General features: G+C 44.2%; 1 protein-coding gene across 3 annotated transcripts in view; it reads left to right on the top strand.

Moving 5' to 3' along the window:
* Positions 1 to 10,917, top strand: part of NKAIN1 (sodium/potassium transporting ATPase interacting 1) — a gene marked incomplete at its 3' end in the record, with an annotated part of 56,146 nt that extends 45,229 nt beyond the window's left edge. The window contains exons 4-7 of one of the 3 annotated variants that reach the window (XM_083750998.1): positions 3,281 to 3,478; positions 6,466 to 6,526; positions 9,434 to 9,515; positions 10,321 to 10,917. In XM_083750998.1, the coding sequence (XP_083607124.1) occupies positions 3,281 to 3,478; positions 6,466 to 6,526; positions 9,434 to 9,515; positions 10,321 to 10,330 (351 nt within the window). Of the gene's footprint in view, positions 1 to 3,280; positions 3,555 to 6,465; positions 6,527 to 9,433; positions 9,520 to 10,320 lie in introns of those variants that run through there. The other 2 variants (XR_014567139.1, XM_083750999.1) reach the window with 2 other exon arrangements.
* Between the last annotated feature and the right edge of the window lie 12,436 nt (positions 10,918 to 23,353).

Raw genomic sequence — 23,353 nt, 5'->3', positions numbered from 1 at the left:
AGCCCAAAACTGGCACTAGTGTCTCTATCATATTTCAGAACAAGCCTTTCCCACATGCGTGTGTGTGTGTGTGTGTGTGTGTGTGTGTGTGTGTGTAATATTTAGGCTGTGTCCTGGTTCCATCCGGGGAGCCACAGTTGCCCCAGGCCTTGCTGGAGACAAGAAAGAGGGATTTTGTGTGTGTCTTTGCTTATCCAATCTGTGGCCCATCTCATTCTAAAGGAAGCATAAAAAGGAGAATGGAAAGCTGTGGCCTCTTCGTCCATCTAGCTTGGGACTGACCAGCTCTTTAGGGTTTTTGATGGAGGATATTGCCAATCCTAACCGGAAGTGCAAGGAAGTGGACATGTTAAGCAGATCCCATATACAGTATCAGAGGCTTTCAACCTTTTTGAGTCTGCAGCTCCCTTAACCAACTACATGCTTTCTGCGGCATCCCTGTGGGGCTCAGGAGACCCTTGCCTACCAAGCTGGCAGCCTCTCACCCTTTCTCGAAGACCCTCCCTTGTGTTCCCTCAGCCTCCTCTCCCCTCCCCTGTCCTCTGGGCAGCCGCAGTTGCTGCCCCTGGTCTCTGAGCTGCCCCCCTTGCCCCAAAGAGAGGTTCCTCCTCACACTGCCCCACAGGGGCCTGGGAAGCACCCCCTGGTCAGACCCAGAGGTACCATTCTCCTGGGGAGCTTGTAGCTAGGGCTGCTGCAACAAAGAGGCAGAGACACAAGGGGACATCAGAGGAGAGAGGGAAAGAAAGAGGGACAATAAGTAACTCGTTCTCCAAGATTGGAGACTTCTGTATCCCAAAAACAGCACCATTCACAGTCAGGAGTGATTCATCAACAGGCTTGGGGTGTCATCAGGGTTTGCAGAAGTACAAAAAGAGGTTGGAGAAAAAATCCTAGTGGGAAAAGACCCTCCCACAAGCTGGCCAGTGCCCACAGAATATGGACTGAATATTGCAGGTGGTGAGGATGGAATGGAGTGTTCTGGAACAGGGCAGGGGTGTTTGGAACCCTAAGCAGGAACACTCCACACTACAGTGTTTTGTGGCAGTTCCCACTTTCAAAATGCCAATAGTTCATTATAGCATTCACTGGATATATTTGCAACTCAAGAAGAACTCAGTGGGTTCCCTGCCCCATCTGACAAGGTGGGGTACTAATAGTAATAGTAATGGTAGTAGTAGTATTAGGTAAAAAAGGTAAAGGACCCATGGATGGTTAAGTCCAGTCAAAGGCGACTATGGGGTTGTGGCGCTCATCTCGCTTTCAGGCCGAGAAAGCCGGCGTTTGTCCACAGAGAGCTTTCCGGGTCATGTGGCCAGCATGACTAAACTGCTTCTGGCACAACAGGACACCGGATGGAAACCAGAGCACACGCAAACACCATTTACCTTCCTGCCACAGCAGTACCTATTTATCTACTTGCACGGGTGCGCTTTCGAACTGCTAGGTTGGCAGGAGCTGGGACAGAGCAACAGGAGCTCACCCCATTGCACGGATTCGAACCACTGACCTTCCAATTGGCAAGCCCAAGAGGCTCAGTGGTTTAGACCACAGTGTCACTCGCGTCCAATAGTAATAGTAATAGTAATAGTAATAGTAATTGGTAATAGTATTACAAATAGTAGTAGTAGTAGAATATGCCCAAGGAGAATAATAGTCTCTTCATTCATAGTCTCTTGCACATTCATTCATGCATGCATCTAGAATTTTGATGCAACATTCAGTTTTTGCTTTTTTTTTTGGCAGGCTTAAAGCATCCATAGAAAATAACACTGCTGAATGCAGTGATGCATTGGTTGTTGTACGTGGGCACTTGGAAACTGTTCCATATGCTTCTGCCAGCGCTCCATGACTTCCGCCACCAGCTACCTTTCCTTGTGGCTCCAGAGAGTCAGAACGACCTCAGCCATGCCAATTTGATCTGAGTTTCTGGAGCCTGTAGTTGGGAATCACAGCTTGTCATGAGAACCTCTGTTGCCTTTGTTAAATGCTCCGGGACAATCACAGCAGATGGATGGAATGCATCTCACCCTGAAAGCTCCCTCTGAAAGGCCAGTGCCAGGAGGCAGCCAAACAGGGGCAGCTGTCTCATAATATGTTCTGCTGGCTGGTTGTGAAACTGGGCTGACTTGGTTATTGAAGGTCCTGGCAGGTAAACAAAGCAAGGCAGAAATCCCTTCTGCCACTAGAGCCCTGCAGTCAATATTGTGTTCTACTGTGGATGGAGGGACAGAAGCTCTGACAAGGGTTTTATTATTATTACTACTACTACTACTACTACTACTACTACTACTACTACTATTTATTTATATTGTCGAATAAGTCTCGCCAACTTGGAAGAACATTTCCTACACATGTATAGAATTTTAGGTTTCTAGGTGGCAGTGGCATAGATCCTTGCTTTGAGGACTGAGTACTGAGAAGTACTGTTTTGGGAGGACAGGGGGCAGGCTGGTGTGGAGGACTCCCTGGTCCTGAATGGGGTAACTGTGCCCCGAAGGAGCAGCTGCGCAACCTGGGAGTCATTTTGGACTCCCAGCTGTCCATGTAGACGCAGGTCCATTCTGTGACCAGGGCAGCTGTCTACCAACTCCATCTGGTACACAGGCTGAGACCCTATCTGCCTGCGGACTGCCTCTCCAGAGTGGTGCATGCTCTAGTTATCTCCTGCTTTGACTACTGCAATGCACTCTACATGGGGCTACCTTTGAAGGTGACTCGAAAACTACAACTAATCCAGAATGCAGCATCTACAGTAGACTGGTGACCGGGAGTGGCCACCAAGACCGTATAACACCGGTCTTGAAAAACCTACATTGGCTCCCAGTATGTTTCCAAGCACAATTCAAAGTGTTGGTGCTGACCTTTAAAGCCCTAAATGGCCTCGGCCCAGTAAATCTGAAGGAGAGTCTTCACCCCCATTGTTCAGCCCAGACACTGAGATCCAGCTCTGAGGGCCTTCTGGAGGTTCCCTCACTGCGAGAAATGAGGTTACAGGGAACCAGGCAGAGGGCCTTCTCGGTAGTGGCACCCTCCCTGTGGAACACCCTCCCATCAGATGTCAAGGAAATAAACAGCTATTTGACTTTTAGAAGGCATCTGAAGGCAGCCCTGTTTAGGGAAATTTTTAATGTTTGATCTTCTATCGCTATTATTATTATTCTATTGGGAGCCACCCAGAGTGGGTGGGGTATAAATAAATAAATATATTATTATTATTATTATTATTATTATTATTATTATTATTATCATATTGCTTTCCTGTGTCCTGCTTCCTTAGGACCGAGACTTCATCATGACCTTTAACACATCGCTGCATCGCTCATGGTGGATGGAGAACGGGCCTGGTTGCCTGGTGACCCCGGTGATGAACTCCAATCTGGCCCTCGAAGACCATCACGTCATCACAGTCACTGGGTGCTTGCTTGATTATCAGTATATTGAGGTGGTGAGCAGTGCAATGCAGATATTCCTTGCGGTAGGTGGTACCAGCATCCGTCTCCAGCTGACTCTTCCACCACACTGATCCCTAAAAAACAACTGAGACACTGAAGGTGATTCTGCCCACTCGTGTGTAACAAATTTCACACCCATAAACACTAGATTTATAGAACGGGTTTGCTTCTGATTCCTTTTTTTTTTTTTTTTTTTGGTCCAGGGAGCCAGAGAGGTCTTCTGGCTAGGAAGAGCATATTAAAATGTCTGTATTTGTTTGTTTACTTTCGACTTAAAAAAAAAAACTACCAAGAAACCAAGCATTCCATTTCGGTTCCCTGGCACTTTGTGTTACTAGCATACTCCAATTTGCTCTCTGCAAGTTTGTATGAAATGAAAAAACAACAACAACCTGTCTCTGAGAAGGTGAGTCTGGAGGTGTAGATAAATTTGAGGGGCTTCAAGCCCTATCCACCCATTCCCCAGTTGAAAAAAAAGTCATCAAAATAAAAATGACAGTGACAGTGCATTTCTAGACCAATTAGTCATGTGGAGTTCAGTTCCTAAATCCCTGGTATGAGGGGGGGGGGGAGGAAACAGTGATCCTGTCTAGAATGAAAGATGCAGAAGGTTGAGAAATGGACTGTGCAACAATTGGGTTGCATTCCTCTCTGCACACTTACCTAGGAGTAAGTCTGCTGTATTCCATGGGGCATCCATCTGAGCTGACATTCCTTAAAATACAAGCAAGAAGATCCTTAAAAAGAAATGGCACAAAGGCAGGAAGATTTTTGGTTTTGGTTGTTGTTGTTTTTTGACAAATGAAGGAGGGCAAAGACACAGGGAAACACACACAGGGAAATGAACATAGTGCAAAAATAATTGGCACTGAGAGAGCAAACCATATGTCCTAGAGGATAGAAAGCAAGAATGAAAAGCAACAGACCCAGAACTCAACCTTGAGGTTAAGGCCAAACTACTAGCTGTGCTGGAAGATGTTTTATTGATATTGTTTCTCTTACGAAATGCGGTTGTGGAGGCTCCTTGTTTGATCAGTGAAGGAGGGGTGGGGGAGCGATTGATCCTCTCCTTCGTACTGTTTTCCTCTAAATTATGAGTGCACAGCTCCTGTTTTTAACCAGTGTGCAGTGGCTTCTGGTGCACCTTGGAGCTCAGTTCAAGGGTGCTGGTGAAAATGGCTTGGGAATAGGATGCTTAAAGAGAACCATTATTTCCTGCACCTATCTTTCTCAAACATTTAAGATCTGCATCAGGTTGTTGTTCTTGTTGTTGTTACAAATTATTACCTGCCTGTCACTCTAAGGTCCCAGGGCAGATTACAACAATAAAAATGCAACACTAATTTTAACAATGCAGTATTGCACAAGATTAAAACAGTTTGAAAGAACTTAAAATGTTTTTGTGACTGACATTGACTTTTTCAGGTTCTTTTAGTAACCCTTAGGCTTGATTATTGCAATACCTCTAGCGCACATGAGAGTAAACCAGGCCAGGCCTCTTTTTAAGGCGTAGGTAATTTTAATGATGCTTAACTTGCCCATAGGGGTGCTCAGCTGGCGCCAGGCTTGTGCAGAACTTGTCTGAAGCCCAAGGCCATAGTCCCTGATCAGCTGGGAGTCATGGGCTGGTGTACCGGCCATAGCTGGCAAAAGGCACCCTCAGACATTGCCATCCCCATAGCTTATAAAAGCAGCAACAGGCCAAGGAGCATCCTTCAGCCTGCAGACCTGATTCGGGGGTGGGGTGGGGGAGGAACGCACAGGATTTAGCTGGGCCTGGATATCAGCATATTTAATGCACACACACAAAAATAGTAATCTGCAGGTTGATTCCTTTGTTAGAGCTGATTGGAAAGTCACAGAGAAGCAAGCAAGCTTTGGAATTCAGTACAACAACAACAATTTACTTATACCCCACCCATCTGGCTGGGTTTCCCCAGCCACTCTGGGCGGCTCCCAACAGAATATTAAAAACACGATAAAACATTACACATTAAAAATTTCCCTATACAGGGCTGTCTTCAGATGCCTTCTAAAACTCAGATAGTTGTTTATTTCCTTGACATCTGATGGGAGGGCGTTCCACAGGGAGGGCACCACTACAAAGAAGGCCCCTGCCTGGTTCCATGCAACTTCACTTCTCACAGTGAAGGAACCGCCAGAAGGCCCTCAGAGCTGGACCTCAGTGTCTGGGCTGAACAATGGGGGTAAAGACTCTCCTTCAGATATACTGGGCCGAGGCCATTTAGGGCTTTAAAGGTCAGCACCAACACTTTGAATTGCGCTCAGAAACTTACTGGGAGCCACTGTAGGTCTTTCAGGGCCGGTGTTATGTGGTCCCGGCAGCCACTCCTAGTCACCAGTCTAGCTGCCGCATTCTGGATTAGTTGTAGTATCTGGGTCACCTTCAAAGGTAGCCCCATGTAGAGCACATTGCAGTAGTCCACACGGGAGATAACTGCTCTTCATCCATTGTGTGGGTTATTCAACAACAACAAAAAGCCCAAACAAACAATGGCAACAAAAATGGTGGGTGGGGGTGGGTGGATGGAAGTAAAAGATTCTCCTGGACTAGATCAACAGCGCAATCCTATGCATGCCTAGTTAGAAGCAAACCCCCTTGAGTTCAATGGGATTTATTCTCCACGTGTGGTCCCAGTAAGTACAATACATCTCAGCAAACATTTTCTTGCCCCAATCCCTGGCTTTTGTTTCTGATACCCAGCTGAGGAAGAGTGCTAATGAACTCCAAAACTGGCTCACTTCTCTTTCACTTTGAAGTTGAGCCCAATCATGGTATTGCTCTTGATCTTGTTTTGATCTTGGGGGCCAATGTGACTGCCTGCGATTTTGCATGTGCGATTTGATGACGCTATTCAGCCTCATCTTGACCATTTCTGATTCTCGCCGAACTGCCACTGCTGTTTCCTTGCTTTCAAATAATTTGCTTTTCTCCCTTTTTTCCCCTTCCTTTTCTTTTCTTTTAAAAAAATAATTTTATATTTTGAAGCTCTTCGGATTTGTTTATGCCTGCTACGTCAGCAAAGTGTTTATGGAGGAAGAAGACAGCTGTAAGTACCTTTCATCTACAAATAATTGGAGATTACTTGGCTATGGAGTACTCCATTTAGGTGTAGAGGGAGTGTGGCATGTAGCTCAAACTGTTTATATGACGCAGTAATCGAATATGGTTCAAATGCCATCTTGGTGGCCTAGCAGGGATTTTGAACCTAGGTCTGCCCAATTTAAATCCAGCACACTTATTAACCCATGGGTAGGCAAACTAAGGCCCGGGAGCTAGATGCGGGCCAATCGCCTTCTAAATCCGGCCCGCGGACGGTCTGGGAATCAGCCTGTTTTTACATGAGTAGAATGCGTCCTTTTATTTAAAATGCATCTCTGGGTTATTTGTGGGGCATAGGAATTCGTTCATTTTTTCCCCTTCAAAATATAATCCTGCCCCCCACAAGGTCTGAGGGACAGTGGACCGGCCCCCTGCTGAAAAAGTTTGTTGACCCCTGACCGCTACCCTAGATGGACTCCCTGTGTTTTGTGGGTACCAATTCGAGTGGGGTTGATAGTAAACAGGGAGATAAAAGCTTCTTTTATATATTACATTTATACCCCACTTACCCTTCAAAGAAACTCAAGATGGTGCCTGTTGTGCTTCCCCCTCACTTTCTCCTCACAACGATCCTGTGAGGTATGTTCTGAGAGAGAAAAAGACACTACATTCCAGCAGGCAGAAGCTAAAGGTTTCTACATTCCTCCCCTTCCAATTCTCTCCATCCAGACAAGCAAGAGGCAGTATCTGTGTTCAAGGACACATTCCAATAAGGCGAAACCACTGGGGCAGCACAGAGCAGGGCCTGGGGAGAGTCCTGGGGACCACACAGAGAAGCCTGAAGGGCCACGTTAGCCCTACGGGCTGGATTTCCCCACTTCTGTTCAATGCCATTCACCTCCGATGCCTGTGGAGGAAGGCTGGAGTCCCAGTTTGCAAAAGAACAATGAATGTATCCTCTAGCACGGTTAATTTGAAAATGTTTCTGCAAGCAAATCACCCTGCCAGCCTGTGGCTCATGTTGCGATAACATTCTAAATAGATGTAGCGGAAAATTAAAACCTTTTGTGTAAAACAGGACACTGCCTGGCCATTGTAATAAGTTGCTTGGAATATATTTGAAGCTGGCAGAGGCTTATTTGCTCCTGATAGCTTCCAAACGGCAGCATCTGACACAAATGAAATTATTAATAAAGTTTACACATGAAAAAACCCATTTAGGGAGCAGCAAATTATACGTATCATCCTATTCAGAGCTTGGAATACAGGCGGAAGCTGGCCCTTCCCTGCATGTTTGTCTTTCCTAACAAACTTCAGAGAGAGCTCTCGTCTTTGACAGTCATTCATTTAATTCCAAATCTAATCAGACAGTCCATTATAGAAAGAAGAGACTCAAGCTCAGCTATGGCAAAATTAATATTAGAAGTGTAATAGAAGCATCTCTGAATGCCTCTAACACAATATGGAATGGAAAGTCAGAAGACCAGGCTGGAAAGGGGGACATCATTGCTCCATCTATGTATCTATATTGCAAAACAAAAAAATTCCTTCCAGTAGCACCTTAAAGACCAACTAAGTCAGTTCTGGGTATGAGCTTTCGTGTGCATGCACACTTCTTCAGATATGAAGAAGTCTGAAGAAGTGTGCATGCACACGAAAGCTCATACCAAGAACTGACTTAGTTGGTCTTTAAGGTGCTACTGGAAGGAATTTTTTTTGTTTTGACTATGGCAGACCAACACGGCTACCTATCTGTAACTGGATCTATATTGCAAAACATTTTTAAAAACAGTACAGTGGTACCTTGGTTCTCAAACTTAATCCATTCCGGAAGTCCGTTCCAAAACCAAAGCGTTCCAAAACCAAAGCGTTCCAAAACCAAGGCGCGCTTTCCCATAGAAAGTAATGCAAAACGAATTAATCCATTCCGGACTTTTAAAAACAACCTCTAAAACAGCAATTTAACATGAATTTTACTATCTAACAAAACCATTATGAAAGCAATAATCATTGTACTGGACTGTAAAATAAATAAGACAGTATTGTAGATGATAAAAATTTAAATTATTATTTTCTTACCTGCACTGATGATCGTTACTGTTTGGATGGGGGGGCTTTTATCCATTTCCGCAGTCAAACAATCAATCAACCAATCAGTAGCTGAACTGGGTTCCACACAGTCACAAAAACAAATTAACTGAAAGAGTCTCAAAAACAAAAAACACAAAATAAATAGCAAAAACAAAAGCGCCAAACTTAATCTGTTCCGGACGTCCACTTTACTTCCGAAATGTTCAAAAATCAAGGCACAGCTTCTGATTGGTCCAGGCGCCCTGGAAACAATAGCCAACAGCTGCATCGGACGTTCAGCTTCCAAAAAACGTTCAAAAACCGGAAGACCTACTTCTGGGTTTTCGGCGTTTGAGTAGCAAGGTACCACTGTAATGTCAAGGCTGCCAGAAATAGTGTCTTTCAGCCATCAAATTCATGAGAAAACAGATGTTTTTTAAATTCCTCTTGAAAGACAGTAATGAGGGAGACAAATGCACCTCACCAAGTGGAAAAGGGGCCTCAAAAATGATGATAATAATCAAGAAGTTGAGTTAAGAACCAAAAATCTCTAGAGACACTTCTGTAACTTCCCTTATTCGCACACCATATACTTAAAGCACATGGCTTTGCCCCAAAGAATCCTGGGAGCTGTAGTTTGCCCCCACTCACCAAGCTATACTTTCCAACACCCTTAACCAATTACAGTTCCCAGGATTCTTTGGGAGGGGTCATGTGGTTTAAAAATGCATGGCGTGTCTGCAGCCTCCACTGCCACGTTTTGTGTGTTGCTGCTTTTGTTGTTTTTTCTGTTGAACCTGAGCTGTTTGATATGAATGCTTACTCCTTGATTTTCACCCCACAGTTGATTTCATTGGGGGATTTGATTCATATGGCTACCAGGCACCCCAAAAGATGTCACACTTGCAGCTACAGCCTTTGTATACGTGAGTATCTCTCATTTGTGGGGATCAGGGATGCATGGGGGCTGCTAGACATTGCCCTTACCTAGATCCTCTTGCCTCCATGTTGAGAGAAATGATATGTGTCCCCTTCGCTAAACACTGCACCGATCCTGCCACTGGCACTATGGGCTGTCCATATGACGGTGGAATGATCAACGGGGAGGGGATGCACATCAGTCAGTTCATGAAATTTATGTGGGATATTGAACCACATGCAACCACCCTATTTATTTAAACCAGATTTATATACGGCTTGATCATCAAAAGCAGTGTATATAAGATATCAAATTATTGATAAAATCAGAAGTTGGAAACAAGTTAGCCTTTAAGCACCTCTTATAGATTGACACAGACAGTCCTGAGCTCTGACACTTAGGGATGTATTCAACTTAAGTTTTACCCAAGAGTAGACCCATTGAAATTAATGGGCCTAACAGAGTCCTCTCCATTAATTTCAGTGGGTCTGCTCTAAGCAAGACTAGCACTGGATACGACGCTTAATTTTCAATACTGTTTTTAGGAAATTGCATTGAATGCCATTGGGTGTATCTTTTAAACAGTTTTTTTATGTAAAGCACTCAGAACTTTGTATCATATAAAAATATTGTACATAAATAAGAGTGAATGAATGAATGAATGCATGAAAAAAACTGAATGGGCCCTGTTTCATTCAGGTTTTTTGTTTGTTTGTTCTGAATTTAACTGACCGCCCTTAATGGTGTTTGCTGAAGCTTTGCTGCCAGCCCTGGACTAAATCTGATGCCTTTGCTCTGTTTTGCTCTTTTAGCTCTGGATAACTGTTTCCTTAACTACAGTGAGCTGGCCCCTGGGGACGTTTGCAAAAAACGCAAGGCAAGCGGGGTGCCGAATATGATAAAATGATTCCAAAGCCAAATGGCAGTCACCTCCTCTGGAGATCTGGTGTGGCCTGAAATCCCGCCCAGAGACAACACCGTGACTCTTCCTGGGTTCATTTCCTCCCCTCCTTTCTCTTTAACTCCTTCATTTGAGTGGCCACAGAGAGTCTCCATGCACCTGGAAGATGATTCTGGCACAAGTTCTCTCTGCTCAAGACTGAGGAACCAAAAAGAAGCTCGACGCTCCACCTGCTGGCCAGTGTTTGTAGTGGTGCTGGTAACTCCAGCGAATTTTTTAAAAAGGAAAATCAAGCAAGGGCAATATTATGTTTCAGAGAGGGCAAGGAAAAGCCCTATTTTTAAGGAAGACCTTTTTGGGGTTTTGAAGTGTTGCTCTTTATTTCTTTTTTGTTTGTTTGTTCCAGATCGCTTCCTGTTGTCCCATTTGCTTTTGAGCAAATGGCTTTGCAATGTGGCACAGGCTGCAAGAGAATCCATACATTGCAATAAAGAGTGAGATAGATATATATCTGACATCTGGAAAGGGGAGGCTTCATTAGGTCTGAAAGGTGTTCTTCCCACTCCCAACCCGTTTACTATTTAAATAAGCATCAGTTAAAAATCCAACTCCTGGTAACCGCTGGAGAAGAAAAAATAGTTCTTTGATCATGGAGACAGAATTGAATATATGCGTACTGTGACAAATGTGTGGGTTTATTTCTGAGCTGGTATTGCATCCCAATAATTCCTAGTTTATATGTGAGAATCCAGTGGGAGCTATTCCATTAGGCCAAAAGGGGAGGTGCCCCAGCAACCTCAACCTGCCCTCAGCCAGCCCCTCCTTCATCTCAGTATTGCCCCTTGTAGAACTCAGCAAGGAGGAGGACGGGAGCCAGACCTAGAATTAGTTGCCTATGGCTGTCTTTGGCTCTGGCTCTGCCTGCTGTGGCTGGCTCTGCCCACCATTAGTCCCCTTGTCCCAACAGTCCCAATGGGTACCAGCCACCACTGGGAGACATAGTGTTTCCAAGAGGGTGGCAAGAGCCATTTCCGGGAACATGATAAATGCCTTCCAAAGGGCCAGAATCTCATCAGCTGGTTTCTCTTTCTTATTTTCTTTCTGTAAATTGGTGATGCAGGACCCTCTTCCCTCCAGGTGAACTACTTTCTCAACATCTCAGTGCTGGACGCTGCAGGGTCAATAATTTATGCAGCCTTCTCTAACTTGGTGCTCTCTAGATGCTGCTAACCTACAACTCCCATCATCTGGGACCACTGGTGGAAATGGAAATCTAACAACATCTGGAGAGCATGGTAGGGTGAGGAAGGCTGCCATAAGTTTTCATAGCCTCTATCTATCTATCTGCCCAAACACACAAAAGCTTGTTCAGAATTGGTCGCAGTTGCCTCATTCTGACACCAGGCAGTTCCCAGCAGTGGCTGGTGTCACTCGCCTCACCTCCCATCACCAGCATCACTGTAGCTTACCATGCATAGGCCACGGTAAGGGTGGTGCAGTGCAAATACACCAGTAAAAAACACCAGATTGAGTCTAGTAGTGTGTTTGCACCACACAGGCATTGCCACCGCCTTGCCCTTCTTCTTCCCGGTACGCTGAAGGTCAGGTGAGCACCACCATGTGCTGACCACTATTGCCAGTCCTTGTCACTCCAAACTAAAGTTATCGCTACCAAGCCATGTTCATAATGCCAGTATATTCCGAGGTGTGGGCTTCCAAGGAAAAAGTTCTCCTCCTTTAGCTCTTCAACATTAAAGTTGCGGTTTTAGTCATGTATTCCTATTTACAAAAATTCTCATCCTGAGGTTGGAAGCCTCGGTTATTGTTTCACACATACTTTTTCTTGTAAAGCTGCATACACAGAGCAGTGCCATTGAAATTAATGGACCTGACTTAGACATGGTCATTACTTTCAGTGGGTCTTCTCTGAGTAGGACTAGCATTGGAGACACCCCATACCATTTCAATACCCACTGCGTACGCCTGACTTCCTTCCCACTTCACTATGCAAAAGACCGATAGACATGCGAACACCCTGCCAATTTAGTCATCAGTTTCCCCTTCCCTTCGGATGAACTGTCTACCTTTTTTGGTTTATATATCACCATTTCTGCATATTCAGTCACATGCTCCTTCATTGCCTCCTTTTTTAATATAGTGGGGGGGGGGGTTAAACAAAAATATCAAAGCTTGTTCTGAGGATGTTGGAGTAAGGATATATTTGCGATAGCTTAAGTACTAGCCAATCCATGCTGTGCACATTCAACTTCTGCAGACTTGAACTGTGAACTAACCCCTCACATGAGAACTGTCCATCTCACCCCAACACAAGTGTGCATCCTGAGCCACTCCAGTAAGGTTTCATTTGAACACAGCTAAAATGTGTCCTCCTGTGGTTAAATAAAAATAGAACCCATTCCTCTCTCTCAGAGAAGTGTTTCCACTCAAGGAAATAATTGGAGCCAAATAACAAATACTGTGAACGATAGGGCAGGTGCTTCAGACCCAGAAAGTTCTGAGCCTGGGACTTGAGGATGCCTAGTGGCACTAGTCTTTCCTGGAAGCTTTGTCTCCTGAAGCCAGCCTTCCTGAAGCTGATGTGCTCCAGATGTGGTTGAACTCCATCTCACATTAGCCCCAGGCTGTATGACTAGTGGTCAGGGATGATGGGAGCCACAGTCGAACAACATATATGGAGGACAGCAGGTCGAGAAAGATTGCTAGAAGGTATCCCCCCTAATCTCACTTGTGAAGGTGTGAGCAATAGTTATTCATTCCACGGTGGGAGAAATGCAGTCAGTACTTGCTCAGGAATTCCTTGAACTGCCGTAATGCATTAATGCAGGACGGAGAGCTGGGTATGTAGGAACCTATAATTTTTTTTGCAGCTGGAACATAGCATACTGTACAAAGGTAGGCGTTCCATCCATGGCTCACCCACTTTGGGCCTCTTGCCCCACCCACCACTGCCAACCCACACCCACACCCATCCACCCACCAATAAAGCTGCCTGCCCTCAGATTGAATAAGATTCTGAGCAGTTGGGTTAGAAACTGCAAGGCTAGATACTTTTCTGGACCTGCCTTCCTCCAATTTTTGGTGCCCTCCAGACGTTGTCATACTGCAATTTCCATCATTCCCAACTGTGGACAGTCCTGGCTGGGTCTGAAAGGAGGCCATCAAGTTGGTGTGTCTACTTCATCTGGCTAATTCTGCACCAAACATAACTGTGGCCTAATAACTGCCAGCCTTTCTATGCACTGCTGAATATCTCCCATATCATGAGCATGGCACATAGAGCATGGCACATAGAGACAATAAATGGGGACATATAAACCCGAAGTATGTGTGTGCATGCACGCTGAAGTTTGCTCCTTTTGCCTGCCTGCAACTGGTATTTCTGGAAGAAAAGTCCACGTGCCATCAGTTTCTTTTCCCCATTACCCAAATATACCTAATATAAGATGCCTGGCAATGCATCCTGCCTTAACCAGTCTGGGGCAAGCTGAGCAACTAGAACAGGCTTTCAGCATCACTTCTAGTAATATATTCCCCACTGGCTGAAAACTCTGCTCAGAGTTTTGTCCTGCTGAACTGGACAAAAGAATGTGGGAATCTCCTGATATGGGGGCAAGATGCGGCAGCTGTAGGACTTAGTTTTTGAATGAAAGATTGTGGTTTTCCCCAAAGCCCATCTCAAGCTAACCATTTCCCTTTCATTTGCAATCCATGTCCCTTCACTCTCTACCAATCTGATTTGTAAAAAGGCAGCAATCACAAGTGTTACTGGGGAGTAAACCCCACTGAGCCCACTGGGACTTCCTGCTGAGTAAGCATGCATAAGATTGCGCTGTGACGCATGGAAGTAAGGAAGGGGCAGAGTTCACCCTATTGGCTGTCAGCAATTTTGGTAACAGAGCAGCTTCTTCTCATATCAGATTCAAGGTGAGCATTCTCAGGACTGAAAAAAAGGAAATACTCTTTCCTCCACCCTCCAGCTCAAAGAGAAGGAATTTTATAATTGAGATAAATTTATTGCAGTTTCCCCACCATGTAGCTAGGATGATCAGGTGCAAACAGAGAACAGGGCTCGTGCAATGTTAGCAGTTGTTTCTTGCCATGCAAACTACACCTGCTGAAATTGCTTCCTCTATAAGCAACTATTAAAGGTTCAGGGGCCACTGTCTTCTTTGGCATACTGAAACCAACATAAATTTTGCACAAAATAACATTTTTAAAGCAACATTTCATTAGTTTTCTTTTTGAAGCAACTTTAGAACAATTTATTATAAATTTTATTTTTAAAGCTTTGAGGGCTACTTTTTAAAAAGCAAATAATGATGAATTGTAATGCAATAATGTTAAGTTTCAGTTTGAAAATTTCAATGCTTGTGCACCTTGTTCTTCCACCTACCACCCCTGAAACCTCTTAACATCAAAAGGGATTCACAATTGGGAATGATGTGAAAGGGAGGGAGGAAGGCGGACATAAATTAGAGCTCTCACCTGTCTTGCAGCACATTTATTTCGTTCATAAGTGTGCATAGGTTTGTATCCTTAACTGATTAATAGCAGGAGGTTTTATCAATTGAGTATAAATTGATTCAATTGGAATAAGTGGCAAAACAACAGTTCTGAAGCGGGGGAGGGGCATGTTTTATCCATGCAGCTGTTGCATTAGAAGAGATTTTCCTTTCTGGGTGAAAGGAACAGGGACTGCCTCTTCTTGCCACCAGCAAGAAATATTTGTATTAAAAAGTCAATGTGCAGTTGACCTAGGACTGGGGAGCCCAGGGTTCAAATTCCCATTTGGCCATGGTTGTTTTGGCCGGTCTCTATTTCTCAACCTAACCTACCTCATGGTACTGCAGCCAGGATAAAATAGGAGGTTTGGGGGGGCGTGGAGGGAGAGGGACTACATACAGAACATCACCTTGAGATCCTTGGAGGATAGGGAGCATAATATAAACGAAGCAACAAGTAAAAATGATAATACTTCTTTTAAACAAAACTGATGGGTTAATCAGGGCTACTTGTTTTTTAGTTGGTCCAAAAGTTTTTAATTAATCTAAACCATGGCTTGGGAAGAGCTGCTCCTCACCCCTTCCAAGGTAGACTGGGGCTGATGACGCTAGGAACCCAACAACAAAGTAGTTGCTTGTTCATTTCCAGGCCAAGTTCAAGGTGCTCACATTAGTGTTTAAAGCCTGAAATGACTTGAGGCCCCAAATACCTGAAAGAGTGCCTCCTTTTGAGTGTTAGGCTGTACTGTTGGTTCCACCAACCTCAGAAGCTCAGGGATGTGTGTGTTTGTGGTCTGCAGCAGCCCCTCGGTTGCGGAACTCCATCCCCACAGAGGTGCATCTGGCCTCCTCATTATACAACGATTGCTGGAGACACATCTCTTCACCCTGGCTTTTGACACCTGAGTTGTATACTGTTAGAACCCACCTTTCTTCTGTGATGGTTGTGTTAAACCTTTTTTAACATTGTGTTTCACCTTAGGCTGAAGGGTGTGATGATGACGTTGATAATAATAATAATAATAATAATAATAATAATAATAATAAAGACACGGGTTTTCCCATCCCCAATCTAATGCAAATGTTGCAGTCCTTATAGAAATCGTTGCAAGCCTGTTCAAGTTAGGAAAATTTCCCTGCAAATCCACACACAAATCATATCCTCTCTCTGGACTTCTAAATCTCCTTCACATTACTTTCCCAGGTTGTTTCAGTAGCATATTTATAGTATTATTATGTTTGATTCTTGTGCATCTCCCAATCTTCCACTGAAGAGCTCCAAGTGCCTTAGGAGAACAGAAAGCTGCCTTAGACCGGTTCACACTATTTGTACATCTAGACCTTTTACTCAATCCTTTGCTTACTTGGTGCCCTCCAGAAGTTTTGGTCTACAGCAGTGATGGCCAATCTTGGCCCTCCATCTGTTTTGGGACTACAATTCCCATCATCCCTGACCACTGGTCCTATTAGTAAGGAATGGTGGGGGTTGTAGTCCCAAAACAGCTGGAGGGCCAAGTTTGGCCATCAGTGGTCTACGGCTTCCATTAGCCTCACCCAGCAGAGTCGTGTCAGCTACGGGAAGGCAAAGTTACCTGTTTGCTTATACTCCATTTCTGCTAATACATTGAAGGCGGTTTCCAATTCAAAGTGACAGCTGGTAATCTAATAGGCATGGTACAAAAGGAGCACGTGTTGAGAAAGGAAGAGGAGATTAAGCAAATTCAGGCCCTGTTTCAAGCAAAATGTTAGCTCAAAGCTCCATAATGACAAGGCAGAAGGTGGCCACTGTGCAAGGTAGTTCTGGGAGGCAAGGAGACAAATAGCCATTGGTCCAAGCTGACTTCAATGGAGCTGCTTTCTCTCTCCCTCTCTGACAGCCAGGTCAATGGTTGTGCCTTTGTAAGGGTTATGGGAATGAGTTGGAGCGAGTGGATCCTGAGGCAGTGTTTACTTGCACAATGGTCCAGGAGCCTATTCTGATTCAGTGCCTCAGGGGAAGATATGAACATAGGAAGTTTCCTTTAGAATGTGCATGTTATTTATGCACATTTGCAGTGGTTTTCCAGGGTTTCAGACAGGAGACTTTGCCAATCCTACCTGGAGATGCCAAGGATTAAACATGGGACCTTCTCCATGCAGCCTCTAACTCTAACCACTGAGATACATCAGCTCCCAAGATGAGAGGGTGATATTTTTTGGCTCTTTGGATATGTGAGGATTATTTAACTTGAGACCCTTGTGTGCATTGGGGGATAACCAACATTCCCTCCAGGTGTTGTTGGACTACATCTCATCATCATTCTTGACCATTGGCCCTGCTGGCTGGGACTGATGGGAGTTGTAGTCTAATAACATTTGGAGGGTTCCAGGTTGAGCACCCCTGATTTTACACAATAGAACTGTGCACAGGGATAGCACTTGATTCTTGGACAGGCTGAGTTCTGCCTAGGGATGCTGTGCCAAAACCACACAGAACCCAGGACGGATCCATGCTCATCCTAAAGCCAAGCTGGAGTCTAGCAAGGGTGATGATTCCATGATCCAAACCCAATATTGTTTCAGAGCTTCATATCACCAATGTAGACCATCTTGGGCTTTATTTGTCATATATCTCCCCTCCAATTTCGCAGGACGGCGCTTGGTCAGCTGTAGGGGAACCTGAAATTGTGAAAAGACCTGTGTTATTTGTCATGGACAGCCCAAGACATTATCCTCCCTGAGGCTAGAAATAAGACGGTTGGCCCACCAATTTTGAATACAGAAGCCAACTGGATTGTCAGTCATATCACTTCCGACACTTCAATCAGTTCAATATTGGCGACAGGACAGTGGCCCTCTACTGCATCTGGAGGCATGCAATTGTACCCTTCCAGACATTGACACCAATGCTCACCTCCTAGCACCTGCTTCCTGAGGTGGCTTCCCAAGTCTACCTAATGACAGGGCCGGCACTGTGTTTTCCTGCTGTTAATTTCCTACAGTTACTTCATATATAAAAAATAATTGCTGTTGGGATTCTGACTGACTCAAGTGGCTCTTGTTCCACAAATGTATGCTTTCAGTGCTTAACTTGATGATGATAATTAATGATGAATGACCAGAAACAGAGCTATATTCATCCTCCATCCACACTAGCAAATCTTACGAAAACTACTAGGGATGTGGGAGGGATTAGGTTTGGATGACTCCATGATTTGCATGTCCCGGAGAAATGTGTGAATTGAAATGCAGCTGTGCTTCGAAACCCGCCCTTTCCCGAAATTTGCGATGTAGTTCTCCAACAAAAAATGCATGCAAAACTGAGGGGGGTAGTGCATATAAGAGTGAAAATAACATAACAACAAACGCATTATGTTAGGAAAAATTTCTTGCAGAAATATCTAGAGAAATTCATGCTAAAATGCAGAATTGTGAACAACTGTGCTTAAGGTTGGAAAAATGAACAACTGAGAGAAATTGAGATTCTTCCTTCCCCACCCCGATTGGGGAGGGGAAAAATGGGTACCCTTAAGAAGAGGCTTCATGAAGTGTACCCTAACTCCTTCATAAAGTCCACCCTAATCCTATACAATGTTTCATTGGAAGTAAATCCTGCTTTTTTCGGTGGGGTGGAGTCCCAGATAAGTGGAGCCTAAGACTGAAGTCCGTAATGGTTTATACGAACGTTTGTGATCATAGAACCAGATTGGAGCATGGGTGGAAAATCCTTTCAGTTTTTGTTTTGGGGTTTTTGGATGAAAATGCGCTCCATCTCCTGTGGTTAAAAATGTGTATCTGCATGTATGTTTGTTTATTGAAGGATGATTTTGGAATTGCCACAATTCAAAATTTGGTAGAAAGTAACTCCATTTCTCCCTTGCACATGGACCTCTCTTCCCTCTTTCCTTTTTTTAAAAAAAACACCCTCACAGATTTTGGCACTGGTGCTTGGACATTTTTTGTTTTTTTAATAAATAAAATTGTATTTGTAATGTCAAAATATTATTTTTCTCTCTCTTCTGTAACTCTAACAAGTCAGATATGTTTGATTTAACAATAGCTGTTTGACTTTTGTGTATTTTTCTGATTTTGTGCAGTTGAACTGATTAAAATGGGTGATTTTTTTCACTCCCCCCTTTAGATTCTTCTGTCTCCAGCTGTGCCAAATACAGGATTTTAAATTTAATTTTGAACACTCATCAGGGTCATCTTTCCTCATTCAAGAAGGGGTGGGATACCTTTTTTCTCTGAGGCACAAGGGCCTCAGGATTAATCCTCTCATGAATTAATGCATTAGCTATTGATGACTATTAGTCACAATAATGGCTTGTCTACAGTCTGAAGCAGTCGTGTTTCTGAATATCAGTTGCTGGAAACTGCATTTTTGTGTTTTTATATTGTAAACTGCCCTGTGATCCTCAGATGAAGGGCAGTATAGAAATGAAGTAAGATGTGCTCGTAGAGTTATAGAATTGGTTCCCACATGCATAGGAATGAGTTCTCAGTCCTTCCATACAAAAATCTACTTCTGGCTTTCCCAACTCCAAGCTTGCTTTGTTTTAAAAGGGACCCCTGACCATTAGGTCCAGTCGTGACTGACTCTGGAGTTGCAGTGCTCATCTCGCTTTATTGGCCGAGGGAGCCGGCATACAGCTTCCGGGTCATGTGGCCAGCATGACTAAGCGCATGGAAACGCCGTTTACCTTCCCGCCGGAGCAGTACCTATTTATCTACTTGCAATTTGACATGCTTTGAACTGCTAGGTTGGCAGGAGCAGGGACCGAGCAACGGGAGCTCACCCTATCGCGGGGATTCGAACCGCCAACCTTCTGATCGGCAAGTCCTAGGCTCTGTGGTTTAACCCACAGCGCCACCCTCGCCCCTGCTTTGTTTTAGCAGCACTTTTAATGTATATGTAGGGGATCAGAATAGGGCAGGGAGAAGCCTACTGTTGAACAATTGGGTTCCACAAACCGGTCAGTAGAGCATGAGACTCTTAATCTCAGGGTCACGAATTCGAGTCCCACATTGGGCAAAAGATTACTGCATTGCAGGGGGGGTGGATTAGTTGCTAGATGACTCTTGTGGTCCCTTCCAACACTACAAATCTTAAGCTGTGCAGAATTTACCTGTAAAGCCCCGCTCATCTACATGATCCTGCCGGCCTTTGATGGACGTGGCAGACTTGCAGTGCAACATCCTGGCTATATCTTTGCAATGTGAAAAGTAGCCAAGATGGAGAGAGGATGGGGAATCATCCCTGGAAAACGCGTATGGAAGCAGGAACCTCTGGACACCTTCCTCCTTCTGTCACTTATCTCAGGCAGCTACTTAGCCATCAGGCTTGAACTTACTCAGATTTTATTACATTTTAATCTCTCCCTAAAGAGTTCCTCTCGTGGTGCTTCTGGACCTGCTGCACTTGGAAGCCAAAAATGGCCTTGGCCAATTCTATCCACTGATACAAGACAGTAGCTTTGTCCACACATACACACACACACAAAACCTACAAAAATATTTATTATACAATACAATCGCAGCAAAGACAAGAACACAGCACCAAGCCCATATCTGCCATTTGTGTCTCAGTTACTGCAGTGAGACCTATAAGGCAGGGCTGATGAACTTTCTCCCCAGACTGAGGGCCATACTCCCTCTTAGGCAACCTCGCAGGGGCCACATGCAAGTTATGGGCAAGGCCAGAGGCAAAAATGGACAGAACAATAAACATAAAAGTTACCTTTGTACTGAATTGTTCAAAATTATTAGTATTCTTCACATTTTTTTATCCAACATTTCCACCAAGGATCTCAAGGTGACATTCATGGTTGTCTTCCTCCCCATTTTATCCTCACAACAACCCTGAGGTAGGTTCAGTGGCGGAGCTTCAAGCTCCAGCACTGGGGGGTGGAGAGCAAGCGGGGGGATGGGCGTGACACACATCCTGGGGGTGTGGCACGCCGCCTGCAGGAGTGTGGCGCCCAGTGCGGGCAGGGGGGCAGCCGCGATTGTTGTGTACTGAAGTTCTCAACCTGGGCCAGCAGGGGTATACTGTAGATAGTTCAGGACCACATATGCAAATAAGGGATCGAAAGTGACGTTCAGTGATTGGATAGTTACAGAGAATGGTTACTGTTGCGTTCTAGTGGAGCTCTATATAAGCAGGCTGGCTGAACCCTTCAGTTCAGTTCTGTTCTGGCCTGTGAATAAACAAGAGCTGTTTGAAGAATCGCTGTGTCGTCTGATATGTTCACCCACAACTTAACAGCGATGGCACCTCACCAGGATTGCGCTGCCAGGGGCGGTACGCTCCTCCTGGCCCCCTCTTCCTCCACCAGTGGGTAGATTAGGCTGAGAGTGATGTGGCTGGCTTAAGGTCACCCAATGAACTTCAGGGCTGAGTGGGGATTACTAGCACTGGTCTCTCAGGTGTTAGTCAGAAACTCTAACCACTACACCACACAGACTCCATTGTTATTCATATTTTCAAACATCTAACCATACAGTTTGACACAATAGAAATGACAAATGAGGAGTGCTTCAGTTAGTTCTAGGAAAATGCTGACATCAGTTGTGTTTCATTTTGAAAAGCGGCCAAAGTTTTCCCTGAGAGCCTGGAGAGTTATACCTATGTTCTTTAGGTGCCTAATAAGTAGCACAACTTGACCTCCAAGACATGGTACTTGGGGGAACAGCCATAGCTATGTGGCGAAACGGCGTTCTTCGACTTTGGCCCCACAGATGTTGCTGGACTTCCAACTCCTCATTCAGTTTGGCCAAAGGTTAGGGGTGATAGGAGCTGTAGTCTAACCAACACAAAGGAGAAGGTCTTCAAAAGGAACAACAGACAAGATCACAAGGACTGTAGAAATAATGAAAATGGCATGGAAATTATTTATATGTAGGAAAAGCAAGACTGCATGTAAAATGAGTGTGTGTGTGTGTTAACCACTGTAGTCTAACAATCACAACCTTTATCTCCAAACCTCAAACTATTCTATTGTTATGATGACAGCTCCTGCACTGCATCCTGTTCTATGCTTCATCAGAGCAAAATGGAGAATCTCTCACAATGGCAGCTGTAGATCCTCTTCTTTGTCTTTTCAGAACTGTGTTAATCTTTGTTCATCTTAAGAAATATATAATGCAATAAATAATGAGTGACATTATTTGAGAAATTGTCCATTTTGTTCTGACAAAGCACAAAATAGGATGCAATCCAGGAGACCTCATAACAATATATTAATAATTTGAGGTGCTTAGAGGAATTATTGTATTATTATGTAACTGTTGGCTAATGCATTACAGTATACAGAGAGAGAGAGAATGTTCTGAAATAATTTTGGGGGGTGTGGCTCCTCAAAGTCCAGCAAACAAACTAACAAAAATGCTTAAGCAATTCTAGAGTTTGCTAGCCTCTCAGTCAATGCCCCAACATTAAAACACAGTATTAAAAACAATTTCAAACAACATATATTGAACAACAGCAATACAGCATATACCAGTCTATCAACGCCCTGGTATGCAGAAACACTTTTATTTCTTCACCTGACCGCTCAGTATAAATTATTTCAGTATTTCCCAAAATTTAGAGAAAAATATTTCAGTTCGTTGATCTTTTATTTCAAGAAGAAAATATACTTTTCCATTTAAAAAATATGTAAAACCTTGGATAATTAAACAATGATAAAAATGCGATTGTTGTGTTTGCAGAGGAAATCAGCCAGGGATCATTTCTGTAATTCGCTTTAAATTGCAGTCCTACACACTCATGCACCAGGGGAGTAAGCCCCATTGAACTCAGCGGGACTTCCTTCTGAACAGACACGCGTAGTAACGCGGCAATTGTTTTAGTGTTGCTTTGTGTGGACTCTGATTTCAAAGCGACTGTTCCTTTAACCGCGGTTTATAATCACAGGAACTACAAGTCCCAGAATGCACCGATGAAGTGGCATTGTTCATATCCGGTAAAAGGAGTAAGTGATGGGAGCTGTAGTCTACAATGATTGCCGTTTGGACCTGTAGGAATACATTTCCGGTGGGGACCGTCTTTTGTTTAATTTGGGTGCTCGACTTTTATGAATAAAGTAGCCAATATCTTGCACAAGTAACAACAGTGATTGTCTTAAAATGATCCTTGAGATGGAAGGGAACACGTGCTTGTGCGTTAGAGTACAACAAAGCATGCATATTTTTTTTTTAAGTGAGTCTGATCAACTCACTCTGCAGAGGTTCGTTTGCTGACTGTAGGAAGCTTCCTTACACTCAGTCGGGGCATTGCTCCATCTAGCTCAGTATTGTCTGCACTGACTGGCAGCGGCTCTCCAGGATTTCAGACAGGACTCTCACCCAGCAGCTAGAGACCCTGGGGATCGAACCTGCTACCTTGCAAAGCACATCCTCTACCAGTGAGCTAAGGCCTTTGTCCCTTAGACCAGGGAA

Source organism: Podarcis gaigeae (genome assembly GCF_964106915.1).
Source record: "Podarcis gaigeae genome assembly, chromosome: 8".
Lineage (NCBI taxonomy): Eukaryota > Metazoa > Chordata > Lepidosauria > Squamata > Lacertidae > Podarcis > Podarcis gaigeae.
Note: the sequence above shows the minus strand (reverse complement) of the source record. Positions and strands in the feature narration are given on the sequence as shown.